Source organism: Cydia pomonella, chromosome 13 (assembly GCF_033807575.1).
Source record: "Cydia pomonella isolate Wapato2018A chromosome 13, ilCydPomo1, whole genome shotgun sequence".
Lineage (NCBI taxonomy): Eukaryota > Metazoa > Arthropoda > Insecta > Lepidoptera > Tortricidae > Cydia > Cydia pomonella.
The window spans coordinates 11,307,530-11,327,049 of NC_084715.1; the positions used below are offsets into that span (position 1 = coordinate 11,307,530).

Genomic DNA, 19,520 nt, shown 5'->3' on the forward strand with positions numbered 1-19,520 from the left:
ACGTCAAAACTTGAAAAAAAAAAAGAGTTGCCATAAGAAAAATATATTTTTATATTTTTTGTATAATGTTGGCAGAATTGTACGTCTAGTAGAGAAACTTGGCAAAGTTTTATTGTCTCGTTCTTGGCGCATTCGTACAACACTAGTATACTTTATCTATAGTTGGTCAAACCAATTTGTCAGTAAATAAGAACAAAAAAACTATACTCATCCTTTTCTTTTGGATGCTAATACTAGTGTAAGACAAAGATAGTATGACTCCCTCTGTCTATGTTTGAAATGAGATAGCCCTTTGACAAACTATATATAATCTATAGGTTTATAGCTAGAAAAAAAAAGAATGACAGAACATACGGAATTGACAACAAAACGAATTTCAAACACGGCCGTCGTTTATTTTGTTTATTTCAATATTACTTTATACTATATTCTTGCTTTTGGTGTTTTAAAATGGAATGTAAGACATTCCATAAAGGGAAGTACTATATTACCTTTAAACGAGGATTTGAAGACAGTAAGAGAGATGTTACTGTTACTATTATGAAGATTTTCGGCAGCGATAGCTTGGTTCGTAAATGATTTCATCGAATCTACGTATTCTTGGTCGATGTATGATATATTTGTATGTAGATCGTAAAACTGTTGTTTTGTTACAGCGCATATCTCTTTCTGACGAGGACGACCCTACTTTTTTATGTATTCTTAATGTTTCGCGGTGCGACTACGAAGATCTGAAGAAGCAGCAAGGCCTGTTGATAGATTTCGATAATTTCCCCTCGCAGCTTGTTAGGCTCCTTCAACAATGTGCATCCAACAATATGTAAGCTAAAATTAATTAAGATTTATATAATAATCTGATTTCATTTGATTACATATTGTATTGGTTGCAGATATGTAACCCTAACGCCTCCTAAACTAAAATGTAGCAAGTACCATCAGGTTCAAATTTGCATGGACAATTTATGAATGATTTCATTCACAACTTATCCATGCACTTTTGAACCATACTGTACATAGACAAGGTGTATAAATTTTTTAATGAAAAGTATGTATTAAGATTATTTTTTCTTTTTGAATTTGTAATATGTAATTAATTTGTATTTATATCTTGCAGGTTCCTGATAGTACAACAAACAAATCCAGTACAATTTTATTTTGAAATTGTAGAGCACAATGAGTTTAGGCGTCTCGTTCATTTGTCACTGAAGACAGGGCCGGCTACAGATGCAGACATCAAACAACATATGGCTGATACTATCAATAATTTAAAGGTAGTCTTATTTACTTCTTACGACTGTTTATTTTTTTATTACACTTGTCCTGTATCCAATTTTTCTAGCCTCTCTACAGACAGCTTCCAAAAATGTACTTCTCAGTCTTTCCACAGTTTAATTCATTTTTATTTTATCCCCTAACAATTTATTTTAAACCTTATGTAAAATCGTACCTGGGCTCCAAAGCAGTAGCTGAGAGTGCTACCAGTATTTATGCTATGGTGACATTTTAATATATAGTCTGTCAAGCCATTTTCGTCAGTAGAAAAAAGCGGCAAATTTAAAAAAAACTAGGCGCTAAGGGTTATTGCCCCCATAAAAAATTTGAATTACACGCCTTTTTCTACTGACAAAGTTGTTTGACCGGCTATAAAAACATTTTCATACAAATATTTCAATAATGTTTTCAGAATACACTGGCATCTTTTAAAAGTTCAGCAACTAGCAGTGAAGTGATGTGGAAAGAGAAATGCATCAAAATGGAGCAGAAGATTCATGAGCTGACCAACAACTTGGCTGAGCTAAAAGATGAGAGGAGAAAGAGTGAGAGTGAGTTTCAAGAAGCAATGAAACAGGAGAGAGAAAGGGCAGCACAGGTAGTATAATAGGACAAATTTTGTGCAATATTAGCTTCTGCTTTTGACTTTGTCTGTGCATAAAGATAAAAATCATCTCCATACCAGATTCAGCAATGGTGTGAAGATGTTACCTCTTCACAGATACAAACAATTCAATACTCATTATCTTTATATATCATTATATATATATAAAATAAGGAAAAATCCATGCAGTAATGGATACACAGTATCAAATCGATTTCAAGCTTATGCATTTAAACAAAATATAAGATAAGATAGTTATTTATTGTACAACTGTGTTACAGAAGTGTTATGTAATTACATGTGTAAGTTTCAACAGTGACCCAATTCGGGTATACAATATACACTTAAAACTAACTTAAAAGTAAGAAATTCTATTAAACACATATCATATCATATCAATCTATACAGAGTATACGGTATCATGGCGAATATAATTCAAAGAAATCCTTTAGACAATAGAATTCATTCTTAATAAGCCATTTTTTAAACTGCATAAATTCCATGTCATCTAACATTTTTAATTCATCTGGCAGCTGATTAAAGACTCAAATGGCAGTAATATATGTGCTTTTATCGTAAGTTTTATTTTTGACTAGAGGCAGTTTTAAATAAAATTGTACTTATATTGAGAGTGAAGATTATAATGGAGGGAGGATAATGTTGTAAAGTAATTCTTTTTACTCTTAAGAAATTTACAGAGTTCATATATATATGTCAGTTAAAGTTAGAAAACCTTTGTTCTTGAAAACATTTCTCTGTGATTGTCTGTGGTTAATATGCAATAGATAATTCTTAAGCACCTCTTTTGCAAAATTAATGTGGACTGCATGTCTACGGAATTGCCCCAGTATATTACACCATACGTCAATAGAGAATATATGTTGGCGTAGTTTGCACGCAACAAAAAAGTATTTTAAAAACATGTTAAAAATATAAACTCCAAAAACTTAAAATTGATGATGCCATTTCGATTAGAATTATAATGAATAATTAATTACAAATTAATACAACAAATCAGAAAATACAACATAATAATAACAGTCCAAAACAATAAACATTAAAATGATTGTAATTATGTCTAAATTAATCAAATGCCTATAAGTCTGATTGGTTCTGCAATAAAGTAACTTATCAGACTGTGGAAACTTAACAATAATTTTATTAATCTTCATTTTCACTAATGATAAAAAATAATTACTTAAAATAATCTTACTTAACAAGTTCAATTATAACCCAGTCCTGTTGTAGGAAAGACAACAGTGGCAGAAAAATGCAGAAATTAATGCAAAAGCTCAGCTTGCAAGTTCAGAAGAAGCCTTGAACAGGAAAAACAGACAAATTGAAGAGTTAAATACAATATGCCAGCAGCTAAAAGATAAAATAGGACACTTGGACAACCAATTGAGGTGAGTATTTTTAAGTCACTTGAATCATCATCATCATCATATCAGCCTTTTTATCACCCACTGCTGAGCACAGGCCTCTCTTTAAGTATGCCACTGGTTCCGGTCCTGAGCTTATACCATCTAAACGCGACTTGCAATTTTCTGAATGTCGCCCAACCAACGAAATGATGGACGTCAGGCATGCTTTTCATCTGAAACTTGTATAAAATTCATTATATTATGGCTCTTGCATGTTTATAAGTCTGTATTTGTTGCAGACATACAGACCTTTGGTGAGTTTATTTGGCATAGGTATTACCTTCTAAACAGTAGGTGTTATTATGTGAGAGGTCCCTTATAAATGAAAGGTTAAGAACCAGTGGCCTAGGTCTAACTCTTTATACTGACTGCTCCTAATAATTATTTGAGTTCTGTAGTTTTATTTATAACATTATTGAATTATTATTTGTCTTATTTCAGTGAAAAATCTCAAAGGTTAATGCTGTTAGAGGGAGAAGTTCAAAAGTCACACATAGAAGTGGCTACATTAAAGGCAAAAAATGCGAGCTTAGACAGAGAAATTACTGAAAAAGAAAAGCAAATTAGTAACTTGAACACAAGGTGTACCTACTTAGAGAAGGTAAACAACTTAAAATATTTTTAAAATACTTTCAGTATTTTTAAATGAATTATCATGTAAATGTTATTTTGAGGTTGTGCAATTAAAAGAGGATTTGTATTGTATTGTATGTCACAAACACAAACTATTTTGATATGTATTATTAGTGCTGTCTTTGTTTTAGATTGGAAAAGATAATGCTGATCTTGTCACAGAGCTGAAAAACTCGTTACAAATAATTAAAAAAGAAAAGGTAAGAACAAATTTGACAGGCTTGAGATGTGGAAATTTATAAATATGTATCCCCCTAAGGCCTACAGTCCTATTCTATATGAATTACTTCAATGTCATTCGTTTGTGTGTAGAGTTCTCAATACACCCTAACATACCAAACCTTCTTGTGAGAAGAAGCCTTAAATAAAAAAATCTTTTTTTCAAATCATCCAAGACGAGCAAAGCGAAGTGCAAGGGGACTACCTACTTTTTCTCGAAGCGCTTCGTCGTTTCTTTGAACCCTCATAACTTGGATTCGGATTATACCAGATAAACAAAATTCTTGGGATATAATATCAATCTCTCATACTTTGGATTTTATTCATATCTAAAAAAAACCCGATTTACTATTAATGATCATCAAAACCCTTAGGGTACTTTCTGAAGTCCTAGCAAGCTGAAATTTGTTATGTAGGATAGTATTAGTAGACAAACAAAAACTTGAAATTTTTTGCCCCTAAGGGGGTGAAATTTTGTATGGGGAAACAATTACCGCTTAATCAATTTAGTAGAAATTTGGTATGTAGATAGTTTTTGTTATGGGGAAGGATGTATATTAGTTTTCAGTCCTAAAATCACCCCTTAAGGGTGAATAGGGGAGGAAAAGGTCGTTAGGGAGAAAAAGGGGTTAAATTTTGTATAAGGAATCGGTAAAAAAAGCAGATTGTATAAATGATGCCCCCAGATACGTATTTCAGTAAATCACCCCCAACCCTACAAATTAGGGGATGAAAGATTGTCATAAGCGACTTAAAAAAAGAAGTGAAATTCCATCAAAAACATTTTCATGTAAAATGTTGCCGATATTTTCATGTAAAGACGAAACCATAAGGCTCGCACTGCCAAAAAGTTATCAGATCTCTTGTGGAGCCAATAAGCTTCTAACTCTACAAGCCCTAACTTCACAAACTCTACAAGAGATCTGATAATGTTTGGCAGTGCGAGCCTTATGGTTTCGTCTTGGCAACATTTTACATGAAAATGTTTTTGATGGGTTCTGTTTTCCAGTTAAATTTAGAAGAAAGACTAGCTCTAAGCGAATCACTAGCGAATAGAAACAATGAAGCTGCAAACTCAACTTCAGAACAGCTGTTAAAGGCTAACCAAATCATTTCAAAACAAAACCATGATATCATCGAAATGAAAGAAAAGGTAAGTACAATATCAGATGAAATTTTTGGACCTATTTTCTTATTTACGATTCCATACACGTCGGGAAGAAGTTGATAACACGCGATATAAAATTGAAGAATTGAAGAAGAAGAAAGAAAAGGTTCAAATTTCTTCAATTTTTTTCTGTCGATGACCGTGTACCGCATTATTTCTGAGAATTAAACTAATAGACACGAAAAGAATGAAGAAGTGCATACAAGAACTTGTACCGACATAAACACAATCAACAGGTGGCGTTGTCGAGACATCTTCAGAAGTCTTCAATCTATTTCTCAGATTTTAATTTTAATTTTTATGGCATATTTATATTTATGTTACATAACTGTTTTTAAATAAATATTTCAGATATTATGTCGAACAGCTATAGCATTAGAACAAGAAAAAGTTATAGAGAAAAACAACAAAGAAATTGAGGAACTCAAGTCTGAAATAAATATTACTAAACAGAATATTGTTAGCCTTAAAACAGAATTAGACAAGCTGAAAGAAAAGTATGAAATAAATGAGACGGCATTGAAAGATAAAGAAGAAATGATAAAGAATAATAACATGGGTAATTATTTATACACTTAGGAGCAAAACTGTCCTAACAGTAGCATATCAGGAGAATGTGGAGAGGTTGATGTCGATCAAGGGGAGGGGTACATGGTTAATACATAACAGTACTCCTTAAAATTTTCTACAAATCGGCCTAACGTATGATGTATTTGGCATTTACGGTTTTTTTGTAATTTCGAATCGAAAAGTAGAAAAAAAACACATTTTTATTTTTTCCAATATTTCTAGTTCCTACTATGAAAACTCCGAATAGGAAACCATACATAATTAAGAAATTTAGCCGCTCTAAAATGAGGTATCAACTATTTAAATCGTGAACATAGTTTTCTAGTTATGGCAGAATAACAGTCGTCTTTAATATTGAACTAACACACACTTTCTATGGCTGTTTTTAATGGTACACTTTTGCACCGAACTATAAGGCACCTAAAAGTAACTTCAAAAATATGCCCCATCAAAACAATTTCATGATGATTTTATAATGGCAGAATTTCTTAATTATATATGGTTTCCTATTTGGAGTTTCCATAGGAGGAAATAAAAATATTGGAAAAAATAAAAATGTTTTTTTTCTACTTTTCGATTCGAAATAACAAAATAACCGTAAATGCCAAGTACATCATATATTAGGCCGATTTTTAGAAAATTTCAAGGAGTACTGTTATGTATTAATCATGTGCCCCTCCCCTTGATCCACATCAATTTCTCCACATTCTACTAAGATGCTACTATTGGGACAGTTTTGCTCCTAAGTGTATGCTTTACCTATTGATACCTCCTACCTAAAATGTAGAGCCTCTTTCCCTCTTTCTTTTCCCTTTTTTTACCTTTTTTTGTATCAAAGATGAGTAAGTATTAAAAATTGCTGTTCTTCCCAATCTCTCTCTCTTTCTTTCTTTAGTCCGTCTCTACCCTTCGGGTGTAGGCCTCCTTCATTTTACGCCATTCGTCACGGGTCTGTGCGACCTGGAGCCAACTTCGTCCCCACTGTCCGTTTGATGTCGTCGTCCCAACGAATATGGGGTCTACTTTGAGGACGTTCCTCCCCCCATGGTCGCCACTCGAGTAGTCGTTTACTCCACGAATCGGTCTTTCGTGCTATATTCTCACTATGTACATCCCATTCCCGCTTCAATCTGGTTACGCATTTTACAAAATCGGTGACCTTGCTCTGCTCCACTCATTTGTTTTTTCCCAATACTTACACTTACCTAAAATTATTTTGTTTGGCCTAAGGCAAGCAAATGTTACATGATTTATGGAAGACAAAACTTTATGAGGCTTTGCTTATTATTAAACTAATATTACGGTTTAAACCCGCTTGTTTTTAGTCACTCGCGCGACATGTTTCGGGGAGCCTAGGTCTCCAGTCTCAAGCACAAGCGAGCAGCGTTCACGATGGCCGTGCGTTGGTTTAATATTACAATGTTAGTATGTCTCACGACAGTTCAAAGTCGATTTGTTTATTACTTTAAGAATTCAATTATTTTATACAGTGATCCAGTGGCTGCATAAAAAAATGGAAGACACCTGCGAACCAATCAGTGCAGTGACGAAGAAATCATTCAATGGAGCCGCCAAACATAGCTCGACGCCGCACATTCAACCAAATGAAAATTCAGATCTGGCAGAGGACATGTCAGAAGAATCTATCAATTTCTATGCTACATCAAAATTGTAAGAGTTGATTTGTACACTTCGCTACTCTAGAATTTATTTGTACTCTTTTGCTTCGGAACTCTAAATCGGCGCTCGTAGCCAATACCAAAGCAGTTTTAATTGCAAATACAACAAGCAATTTTTTTATGTGTATATTTTGCATCTGTCCTAAGCGAGAAGCTTAGTCGATGTATTTTAATAGCAAGTTTATTATTGTAGGTCTACATTTGAAGGAAGTCCTTTAACAAAAACTCAAGACAACGGTAACAACATCGGCCTAGATCCGAAATACTTGAGACCGGCTGATGACAAAGCAAAGAAGACTGCTAAAGGTATATTTCTTAGACATTTTGTCGAGGTTTTTCTTTCCAGCCACAGCCTGTTTTTTCTTAATAATTAGGTTTTTCTTTCCAGCCACAGCCTGTTTTTTCTTAATAATTAGGTTTTTCTTTCCAGCCACAGCCTGTTATTTCGTAATAATTCCTTGTTTTGTATAGACGACCGGTCTGGCTTAGTGGGTGACCTATGAAGCCGATGGTTCTGGTTTCGAATACCAGTAAGGGCATTTATTTGTGTGATGAGCACAAATATTTGTTCCTGAGTCATGGGGGTTTTCTATGTAATTAAGTATTTATATATCGTTGTCTGAGTACTCACAACCATAGAGAAATAAGTAAGCATAGAGTGCTCACTCCATACATCAGTTTACCAAAATGCTTATTATTTTCGTAGTCGATATCTATAATATCATTATATCATATAGGGAGCGTGCATGAACTGTAGGAGGCAGCACAGGAGCCCTCAGATTTTTGGCGCGAGGCGTAAATGTGATGTTTATTGTTCCGATGTAGCCCACGAGATGGCAGAACCTACTATGCACAAGAAAACACGTGACGTGTAAATATACATGTTTATTGTTTAGATTCAGGCCTCAAGATGGCAGACCCTCCAACGCGCACGGTCCCTATAGATAATCAAGTACCGAATTTATCAGTCCCGCTACTTGACATTAGATGTCAATAGTTTCGCCATTGACGAAAAGTGTATTGCTCAACAATTTACAACTAATATTACAGGCAGAACGAGTTGAAAATAGAGTTCCGCTTAATATAGTTATAATATTAGCTGAAAATTGTTGAGCATTAGGCTTTTCGTTCCTCGCGACATCTATTGTCTAGTAGCAGGCCTATGGAACTCTCCGCGCGAGCTCGAATTTATGCCTACGAAACTCGTCCCGTCTACGGTACAAAAGTCAGCCAGTTGGTTGCCACGCGCGCTCATGGACGCACGTCACCGCGCGCTCTTATTGTGCGAAGGAAATGTCTTCGTCACGAACAAATAACACGGCTTGTGTGGATTAATGCAGAAACATAAAAATATCGCTTTTGTTCTTTCGACAGATGAGGAAAAATAAGTAGGTAGACATTCTCAATATAATTTATTTACAAGCAGATACGTCTGCGAGCGATACTCCAAATTTTATATTAAAGGAAAAAATTGAAAAAGTTACGCTTCCGGCAGGATTTGAACCCGCAAGTCCCGCAACCTCCGCAATCCGTGCGTTGCTCTTAACCAATTGAGTTACGGAAGCCTACCAGGACCTCGCAAATCTTTCCATTTCTTACCTTATGTATACACGCCTTTGGGGTGGCATAAAGCGACATCTACCGAAAGATGGTTACATCTTTTAACAGCACCGGAGTCTCAAATTGTATTGAGAATTCACCAGTAACAATGTGCTAACCCATACTAAAGTAATTTATTATACTACTAATTCTCAATATCTTATACCTTTAAACGAGCAATTCTATATTCTAATTTACTTATATTTCTGTGATCTCGGAAACGGCTCTAACGATTTCGTTGAAATTTGGTATATGGGGGTTTTTGGGGGTATACAATCGATTTAGATTAGTCTTATGTTTGGGAAAACGCGTGTTTTGGAGTTTTCGTGCGTTTTTCTTTAGACGCAGAATATGGTCGCTAATTTCGTATTGCCAGCCACTGTCCGTCTGGTCCAGCGGGTTAAGACGCGGACGGCTACGAGTAGAAATGAGTGTCACGGGTTCGAATCTCGCCTGGTGGCTAATTTTTGTTTTTTTTTTTATATGTTCAAGTTTATATATAATTTTTATTGTTTTAGACAAGCTTAATTTAGTAAAAAAATGTAGTTAAGATTATCACCTATACACCACCATATTACAATAAATAGTTATAACCGAGCAAAGATCGGTCGCCCAGGTACTACTTACTTATACCTACTGTTATTATTTTCAATAGTTCATAATTATTAAGAAAAAAAAACCGACTTCAATGAGGGAGACCGGTGAAAGAACGATTATTGTTGATTTTAGATTTCATACAATGAAATTAAAAAGACAGCGTCCTACGCCTAATTATATAGAAAAGCAAGTAACATGTTTTTTTTGCCACTGCAGCCACCTTGACACATTTCAGATTTGCCCTATGGTTGACTGGTAAGATACCCGCAATAGGGTATTCGACTGTAATGTGTTCGACTGAAATGTTTAAGATAAATTATTTCACACCATGCATGAAATAAAGCACTAGATAATTATGAAAAAAACTAAATAGGATAGAAATATAAAAATGTGCCTTGAAAACCTAACTGCTTGGCAAAGAGAACAAATTGCTAAACGTGAACTATGCATCATCGAAGAGTTCCGTTCTGTTCATCATCAGCAGTTCCACTTCATCAAATGTTATTTTTTTAAATGTAAATGCTTGATTTGTTAAAGAAAATACAAAATCACTATATGCATGCCTTTCATATTTGAAGAGTTCACTCGATTCCTCATGGACCCCATCGTCAGAACTCGAACTTGACAAAAGTTTGTCTTGAAAATCTAATTTACTTAACAAACACAGCGAAAAGGAGAAATCGCTAAACGTGTACTATACGTCGTTGAAGAGTTCCATTCTGATCATCATCAGCAGTTCCACTTCACCAAATGTCACTTTTTTAAATGTATATGCTTGATTTGTCAAAAAAAATACAAAAATCACTATATGTATGCCTTTCATATTTGAAGAGTTCCCTCGATTCCTCATGGATCCCATCATCAGAACTGAGTTTTTACAAAAACGGGACCAATCTGTATATATATACCATTTTTAACCACATCAAATCGTTTGAGGAAAATCGCCTCAATGCCTTAGATACCAAACGCCAACAACGTAAAGAGAGACCGAAGCCCTCTTACACGTATACATACAACGCGTCTGGCCAACTCTATTGTAACAGGCTGACGCAACTAGGAACAAAATAAGTTTTGTATGGAACTTGTTTCGCAAATCTTTGCCAACGAAGAAAAATAAAACGTCAGTGCTATTTATTCTGTCAAGTTTACATCAAGTCAACTGTCAGCCTAATTGTTTTGTTTGTTATGAAGGCTTCAATGTTTTGTTCGGGTATTTCGTGCAATTTCTTTATTATTTAGTGAAAATATCGAAAATTGTGATTCGTGATCAGGGTAAAGAGCGACTTTGTTATAATGCCACCGAGAAAATGGTGTACTAAGTGTGAAATATGTGGCAAGCGAGCCACTCGAGAAAATCACGAAAAAAGGGATTTTATGGCGAAATTTCCCTTGGATAAAGACCGGTACGTATTGCTTTAGATAGTTTTGACCTTATTTTGGTGCAGCAGGCTTTAAACACATCGAAAATTTGATTTTTTATATTATTTTTAGTTGTGAACTAGGGATGTACTAAAACTATCGATAATTGTATGTTTATTTGTATATCAGTGTAAGTAATTAAATAAAATATGTGAAATTTCCTGAGAACTTGCATGCAATATGACACAAAATTAATTCGTCGAAGATTTTCAGTGGAAAATTATCTATCATCTATGCATTAATGGTCATTATTTGACATATTTTTTTAATCTAGTAATTATTTAATATATTAATCTGAAATGTAAGTAAATTAATCTCTCTTTTTGTGATCAATAAAAAATATTATACGACATTATTACACAAATTGACTTAATCCCATAGGAAGCTCAATAAGACATGTGTTGTGGGTACTTAGACAACGATATATACATATAAATACATAGAAAACATACATGACTCAGGAACAAATACGCATCACACAAATAAATGCCCGTACCATAATTTGAACCTGGGACCATCGGCTTCATAGGCAGGGTTACTGCCCAGTAGGCCAGACCAGTTCTCATGACAGACATATAAATACATAAAAAGTTAGAGCATTGATAAAGGGTCGTTGATAACTGGATGCCGAAAAACATGATTTATAGATGCATATTAGCGCTAAATAATCAGTTGATCATCTCATTAGCAAATACTTGGAATATAAACTGTAGATAAAGTCATGTTTGTCCAAGGCTGTATGTTTTCAGATGCAGGCAGTGGGTCAAATTTGTTGGGAACGAAGACCTGACGATACATCTTCCCATAGAAAAGTAACATTTATTGAAACATGTATGTGCAGAACATTTTGAAAATAAAGAGTTAAATAAAAAAAACAAGACTTAAAAACTATATTAAAATAATTCGGGTCCACATTAAGCCTGACCAGATATTAGTCCACTCAAAGAACTATCCACTATATAACATACAACTTAAATGTGGACTCGATGCTAACCTGATTTCTAGTACAAAATTTTTAGACAGGAGCCTATGTTTCAACCCTCCCCATTTTATCGATATCGATAAGAATCGCAAGCGTGTAGCGTACTACACTATTTAAATCGGTTATGTTGGTATTATGGTTCCTTGACAGTTCTTTGTCGTAGATTTTGGTAATGATTTGCGAAATAAACCGAGTCCACTCGCTAGTATGGAAGTCCCGTCTCTTAAAACGTAGTGATTATATGCTCTTTGTATTGTAACACCTGCAAAAGAGTCTTTAAGACCAATTTCGGCCTGGCCAGCCACATTAGGGCCCATAATCGGCGTAATCCGTAATTGCTGAGGTCGCCGTCATCGAAATCGATGAGGAGGACTATATATATATATATATATATATATATATATATATATATATATATATATATATATATATATAAATTCAAACAAAAAAATTATTTTCAAAATCTGTTCAGAAATGACGAAGTTATGGAATAACAAGCATAAAAAAAAAAAAAAACAACCGAATTGATAACCTCTTTTGAAATCTTGAAGTCGGTTAAAAAGTACGTATGTATTGAATTTTCTTTAAAGATGTTGTTTTTTATAACACAATCATGTAGTTAGATTTGAAATAGTTACATGGGTATACCTAACTAACGTTTTGGTATATGTTTCTTTTAATGGCAGTATGTACTGACTGCCATTTAAAAATATTGTTTACGCCCTGGTTATCTTATAATTACCTGTATTCATGCTTTTCCTATTATATTTATTTAAGTATTGGGTAACGTTAATCTCTATCTGGTTTTAAACTACACTAAGTTTTAAAACAAATTTTTGCTAAGTTCATTGCGCGATTCATAAAACGGCGTAAACACTGCGGTTACTGCAGGTTATGTCCCTGCATGACCTTTTAAAATGTTTCGTCGGAATGAAACGAATAAACGAAATATTTTAAAGATTGCAACTTAACTTGCTTAAACCTATAGTTATTTTACGCTATACTGTTATGTGTGTATACCTAACGGCAAGTTTTAATGTTAATTTAATCAGTAGATTTCGAGGCCGATTTTGACATAAATTAAATATTATATATATTTGTACTTAAAATAGGTAGCCATCATCCATATACTTATAGCGGAACCTGCCGGCAAAGTGTGATACAAATAAGATATAGATTTTATTTCACTCCGCTGTTTAAATAGGTTATTACCTACTTATTTGTAAAATCATTTCTAAGCGTAGGCAACCCTAGCGTTGTGTCGCTTCGCGCGGTGCGGGGAGCGGCGCGGTGAAGGTCATTCCATTGTATTTTTGTGTAGGTATCAAAACGGTAGGTATTTGCGTTTTCTTTGAGAGATAAGTATCTGTTCGTAAGAACTATTATATAATCTGTGGCAGTAGTGATAAATTCGGTACTTGAAGAAGCTAGAAGTCGAAACGACGACTGCGAAAATAATAAGCGTTTTGGTAAGAAAACTGATGTATGGAAAGAGCACTCTATTCTTACTTATTTCTCTATGCCTCAACACAAGCATTATTGAGCTTACTGTGGGACTTAGTCAATCTGTGTAAGAATGTCCTATTTATTTATTTATTGTTTACAGATTGCGGATCACAAAAGTCTGTAAAAGGAAAAGAAAATGACAAATTCAGTTTACCTCAAGTGGACTACAGAGAAAAGAAATCTTCTCGAAAAAATACCTATCGGGCAACACCGGTATCTGCATATTTTCCATGAAAAATGAATCCCAATGTGGTGTGTAAATTAGGTGCTACAATTCCCTTAGAACAAGAGTTCGCTTACCGCGGTTCGCGAGCCTTATCCGGCTCTTCGGACATGCAGTTGTGGCTCTTCAACTCGTAACATAACTCTGGGATCGCTCAAACCGCCTTCTGGCTTTTTGAGATTCCTAAAACTGATGATTTCTACTGCAGAGGGCCTACCGCGAACCACGTTCGACGTGTTGCCTCCCTGTCACACTTAGCTACGAATTTATAGAGAGGCAACACGTCGAACGTGGTTCGCGGTAGGCCCTCTGATTGCACGACTCTTCAAAAGTTCTGCCTTAGAACAAGGGTTACTATACGTAAAAAATAATGAGGTTGAAAGTTAAAAGCAGTGGGCTTTTCTTACCCAGCCTTTTCAAATTGTTTCAAGGGGCATTGCGTATTTAAAGTAAATAGCTGGAATAGCAGTGATATCTGACATAAATGAAGATTTATCTATGACAGTGGCTATATTATGGCCAATATTTGTGACATGTCACCGAGAAACAAACGTGCAGCATTTGCGACAACACAAAGCAGTCGAATAGGGAGCGTGCATGAACTATAGGGGGCAGCACAGCAGCCGTCAGATTTTTGGCGCGAGGCGTAAATGTGATGTTTATTGTTCCAATGTAGCCCACAAGATGGCAGAACCTACTATGCACAAGAAAACACGTGACGTGTAAATTTACATGTTTATTGTTCTGATTCAGGTCAAAAGATGGCAGACCCTCCAACGCGCACGGTCCCTATACCGCTCACGTTATTTTAAGATGGACGTCGTAATTGTGAAAAAGGGTAATTTAAGTAATTTATTAATTTTTAGCGAATGCAATGCATTTAAGCTGAGCAAATTTACTCTGAGACTAACCGATTTTTTTAAAGGAGGCGTTTTGGTGAAGGGTTGCCCATAATTAATACTTTGGTTAATTTTTTTAGCCTGTTCTTGCTTTTTTACATGTGCATATTATAATATATCAAATACATATGAAATATAAATAGGACGCAAACAAAACTAAAAGTATTTTATTTTCCTAGTAAAATGAGACAAAAGATCCTTGTCGAAAATTGGGTTTAAGAAACCAGTACCAACCGTAATACCAACATAACTGATTTTATCAACCAGAAACGTCTGCGATCGGTACAACAAATTATTATTTTAAAGGAAAAATTCACCGCCTCCTGCAAAACTCGAACTTACTACCTTTCGGAACACCGGTCTGATCGCTACTACCAACTGAGATACGGAAATTGACAATTAGATCAGAAACAGAATTGGCGTCAATCTCATCTAGCGTACATACCTAGCGACGGGCTAATATAGATAGGTACATAAAATTCATTTTTTCGTCCACACCACCACGAAGAATTGTCCAGTCTGGATTGCCCTTAAGATCTCCGTCTGTATAGGCAGTTGAGTGCACGGACTTATGAAGGGCCCTTCACACTCGTGCGCGAAGCCGCGAACGCGAGTGTGGAGGTGGAGGGCTTTCGCGTCGATTTCGCAGATTGTTCACGCCTTCGCGCCTTATTCCCCGTTTTTTGTCGGTATTTGGCCCGCGTTGGTTAATCTGAACTGTCATAACGCGGCTACTTGGTTAATATATTGGGTGCGAACTTGATCAACTGGGAATCAGTGCCTTGCCGCAAACTAAATCCGATCAGCTGACGATTCGGCGCCATCTTGCCGCGAACCAAACTGCGAAATCGCCGTTAATTTGTGCGAGTGTGGAGTCTACGTCACGGTATGTTCGCGCCGCGATTCACGCGCATAGTCTGGACGGGGCATAAGATTAACCGGATAGGGTACATTGGCCAAAAAGTGTGTCCACATGAGAAGTCAAGGTGGGCCGTTGCATCTCTTTCTAATTAGGGTGACCATGAGTTACATGTATCTGGGATATTAGGATAACGTGAAATATATAGTTTAGCCAAGATCTTTTATTATTCGTGCATAGTCAGAGAGAATCTTACCGTCTTTTTGCTGTGCTAGTATTATGGCCCCTGAAAAGGGATTGATATAGTTTATTCTCTTCTGTAAAACGCTTCACAAAATCTTACTTAATTTAGTCATTCTAAAACTTACTGATAGGCGTACCGGACCGCCACCATTATCGATCGTGAGGAAGATGGTCCGCCGTAACTTCTGTCAAGAACACAGGTATGAGTACGAGAGAGAGAGACAGATATGCTGACAGGACCTGGGTCGCGGTCCGCTCCGCCCATTTATATTTATATTTTTAATTGCGAGCATCTTTCTCTGTCACTCTTAACTCCTTTATATCTATATGTAAGTATAAATTATTAACTCTTATAAGCAGGACTTAATCGCGTATTAAGTTTTATGTTTACGTCCGACGTTCCGAGGACGGCGTTGTCCCCGTGGTCTCGAAGAAGACTGGCTAAAGTTGACTTCAACATCTTCTAGCTGCGCGAGTTTTTCGTACTACTCGCACTTTGTCTCTTGTTTATTGACTTGAACATTTTGCGCACTAGGGATGTTACTCTGTCGACACACAACACTAACGATATCCGATTTTTTAATGTCGATATTCATTCTCGCTTACACATACTAATAACTGGGGGCCTACCGCAAAAACCGAAATTCGCAAATTGCGGGGATCGTTGTCTTGTACTCTCACTAAGACGTAATAAGAGTGACAGAGAAAAACGCCCGCAATTGATGGACTTCGATTTTCGCGGTTACAGCCCTAGATTCCATGTGGATGAGATTTATATTTTAGGTGTTACGATGCCGGACATGTGTTTGAAAATTAGTAAATGGCGGCCGTTAGCCGCCATTGTCAAACTCAAAAATGGTTACGATTTTTCATTTGTAGTCTGCCTCTATCGCACTCATGGTATGTTCATATGCGTGATGGCTTACGTTTTGCACATTTTAACTATCTTTAATTCTTTAAGCATCATCTATTCATCGTAGATCTGTGATTGCAACTAGTTTTCAAATTTGCTGCCTTTTTCTACTGACGGAAATGTGTGTCCAACCTATATCGAATCGATTACGTATGTATAAATAGTTAGTAAAACCGTTTCAGTATTAAAATATACCTAATGTATAAACGTATGTCTGGAATGTTTAAGGATTTGTTTTGGATTTCAATTTTGGCAATTAATTATTCTGTAATAGCTATCATTCCACCAATTTAATCATGCCGAAATATAGACATACCTAATTAGATAAACTTACTTGAGTACTTAATAAGAATTGTGTAAAACTGATTCACATAGTGCCGACATCATGGTCACCCTAATGAGTTTGACAATTATCGTCTTGTATTTTTATCGTAAAATTGAATGATTGTGGTTCACCTGTGAAAATATATACCACAATCAGCAAAACTTTCACTTCTACAACCTGTAACACAACATTTTTTACCCATTTTTTAAATATTTCGCAATTAAATGCTGAGCCCCACCATTCACGTATTTTGGAAATATCTCGAAAATATGTCATCAAGTTGGGGATACCAATTAATATTCAAAGTTTCTACAATGCCTACCACATTAAAATTAATGTTTTTTTGTTGTTGTGCACATGCTTGGTTTAATCAGTTAATAATATTGACATCATAATTATTTACAAATTACTTAAAAGATTTGAGAACCGCACTCTGTATATAGCACTAAAATAGTATAAGAAAGTATTTAATTTCAGTAGTATATTGATATATATAAATACTACCACAATGGTCTGTTTCTAACGTTGGCAACATGTACGAGTGAGACACCGCGCCCCACTTATGCTATCTCAAGTGGACCGTTTTCTCTAGTCTGGTAAGAACACCTTTCTGTCTCAGTGATAAGGTTCAATTTACTATAACAAAAAAGTTAAGAGTGTGCTCCACTTCATATCTCCATGGTTGAGTGACACTCTATATATACCGTTCTGGCGCTCTCGTCACAGAGGGCCTACCGCGAACCACGTTCGACGTGTTGCCTCTCTGTCGAACTTGTAAATTCGTACGTAAGTGTGACAGGGAGGCAGCACGTCGAACGTGGTTCGCGGTAGGCCCTCAGAATTGCTCCGAGCAATTATTCGGGTTGGCACAACTTGACGTCCCTTTACGTGCACAACCACAGATAAGATAATTATTTGAATTTTGACCACCCTAAGTAGCCGAAAGGGATAGTGCCATATATTAGAAAGGGACAGCATGATTCGTCACTAAATCGCTGTCAAACTTCGATTTTATAGGAAGTGTCATTTCTGTACGGTTACTATTATTTATTCTGTGGTATAGGCCCGTTGAAATTGACCAATTTGATCAAGCGCCAATTACATCCACACTTCCCGAAATCAGTACCCATTTCGGACCTGATAATCGTTTTCCGTTTGATGGAATCAGCACATCGTTAACAATTTTTGAAATGTAAAAAATACTTTGTCACTAATTGCCGAAAATGTTGGATATTTTTGCATATTAACCATTTTTTTACATTTCAAATATTGTAAACGATGTGCTGATATTTAGTGAACTGAAAAATATTCTTTCGCGGGCCTGATAAAGTGTGGTACATCCATTGGCACTTCAGAAAATAAATTGGCGTCACGGACTAATAAGAGATACTACGTATATTGGCGTCAATCTCATCTAGTGTCCACACTTGGTCCATACGTACACAATATTTTAATCACCAATTTAGATTTATCATGAGTCCAATGGCTCGCAATTGAAAAAAATGTTCCCAAATTGATTGATATTCTTGCGTTTGCATCTCCATAGATCATAATAAAATAAAGTTAGACCAAGATAAGTTGGCAGCGATTTTGACAGCCTAGACAGTGAAATTCTATGAAATTATGACTTTTACATTGACGATTTATATTGACGTTCAACTTAGCCTGGTCTGACTCTAATATGTTACAATCGAATAAAGTGGAATCGGCGAGCCAATTTTATTTTTGCGTCCACACCATCTAATTTAAAAATTGTTGTAAGAATATATGGAAGGTAGAGGTAAGGAACGCAATCTCCATAGGTAGAACTGATGCAAATACGAACCTAAGTGTTATTGACGGAGTGAAGTGCGCTGTCTATGCTTTGATTTTTATTTCAAGTATTCTAGGTATTGTAGCGCCACCTATTTAAGGTTTTTTGATGACACTTTTTGGTATATGGAGATTATGGATAAAACGTAGTGATTATATGCTCTTTGCTCCAGAGTAGCGCTATAGTAGCTAAGAACCTAGGCGTTATTGACGGAGTGAAGTGCGCTGTCTATGATTTGATTTTTTTGTTCAAGTATTCTAGGTATTGTAGCGCCACCTATTTAAGGTTTTTTGATGACATTTTTTGGTACATGGAGACAGTGCCGGATTAACCATTAAGCAAAATAAACACTTGCTTAGGGCACCACGTGTAGGGGGGCACCAAAATCGTAGGGAAAAAAAACGCGCAGGCTGCATCAGCATCGCAGTCGTAGTGTAGTACTTATGTACACGAAACTTTTTGATACGTGTGCAAGTACCCATCTAATAACGAAGGGTCGTAAGAGAGTGAGGACACGTAAGCACATCTCCAACCTTACGCGGAGGCCATCAAAGCTCATGGCCAAAAAATCTT

The 19,520-nt window shown here is 35.8% G+C and overlaps 1 protein-coding gene across 2 annotated transcripts; it reads left to right on the forward strand.

Moving 5' to 3' along the window:
• The first annotated feature begins 340 nt into the window (after positions 1-340).
• On the forward strand, positions 341-16,601 carry LOC133524194 (spindle assembly abnormal protein 6 homolog). Of its 2 annotated transcripts, XM_061860075.1 has the most exons (13): positions 341-567; positions 657-820; positions 1,115-1,271; positions 1,685-1,870; positions 3,125-3,282; positions 3,742-3,901; positions 4,065-4,133; positions 5,162-5,305; positions 5,672-5,879; positions 7,381-7,561; positions 7,763-7,875; positions 13,773-13,924; positions 14,649-16,597. In XM_061860075.1, the coding sequence occupies exons 1-12, from the start codon at positions 451-453 to the stop codon at positions 13,904-13,906; spliced, it is 1,791 nt and encodes a 596-aa protein (XP_061716059.1). In that variant the 5' UTR covers positions 341-450; the 3' UTR covers positions 13,907-13,924; positions 14,649-16,597. The 2 variants fall into 2 exon arrangements, with proteins under 2 accessions (XP_061716059.1, XP_061716058.1); XM_061860074.1 differs by having other exon boundaries at positions 13,773-16,601.
• Positions 16,602-19,520: the final 2,919 nt, after the last annotated feature.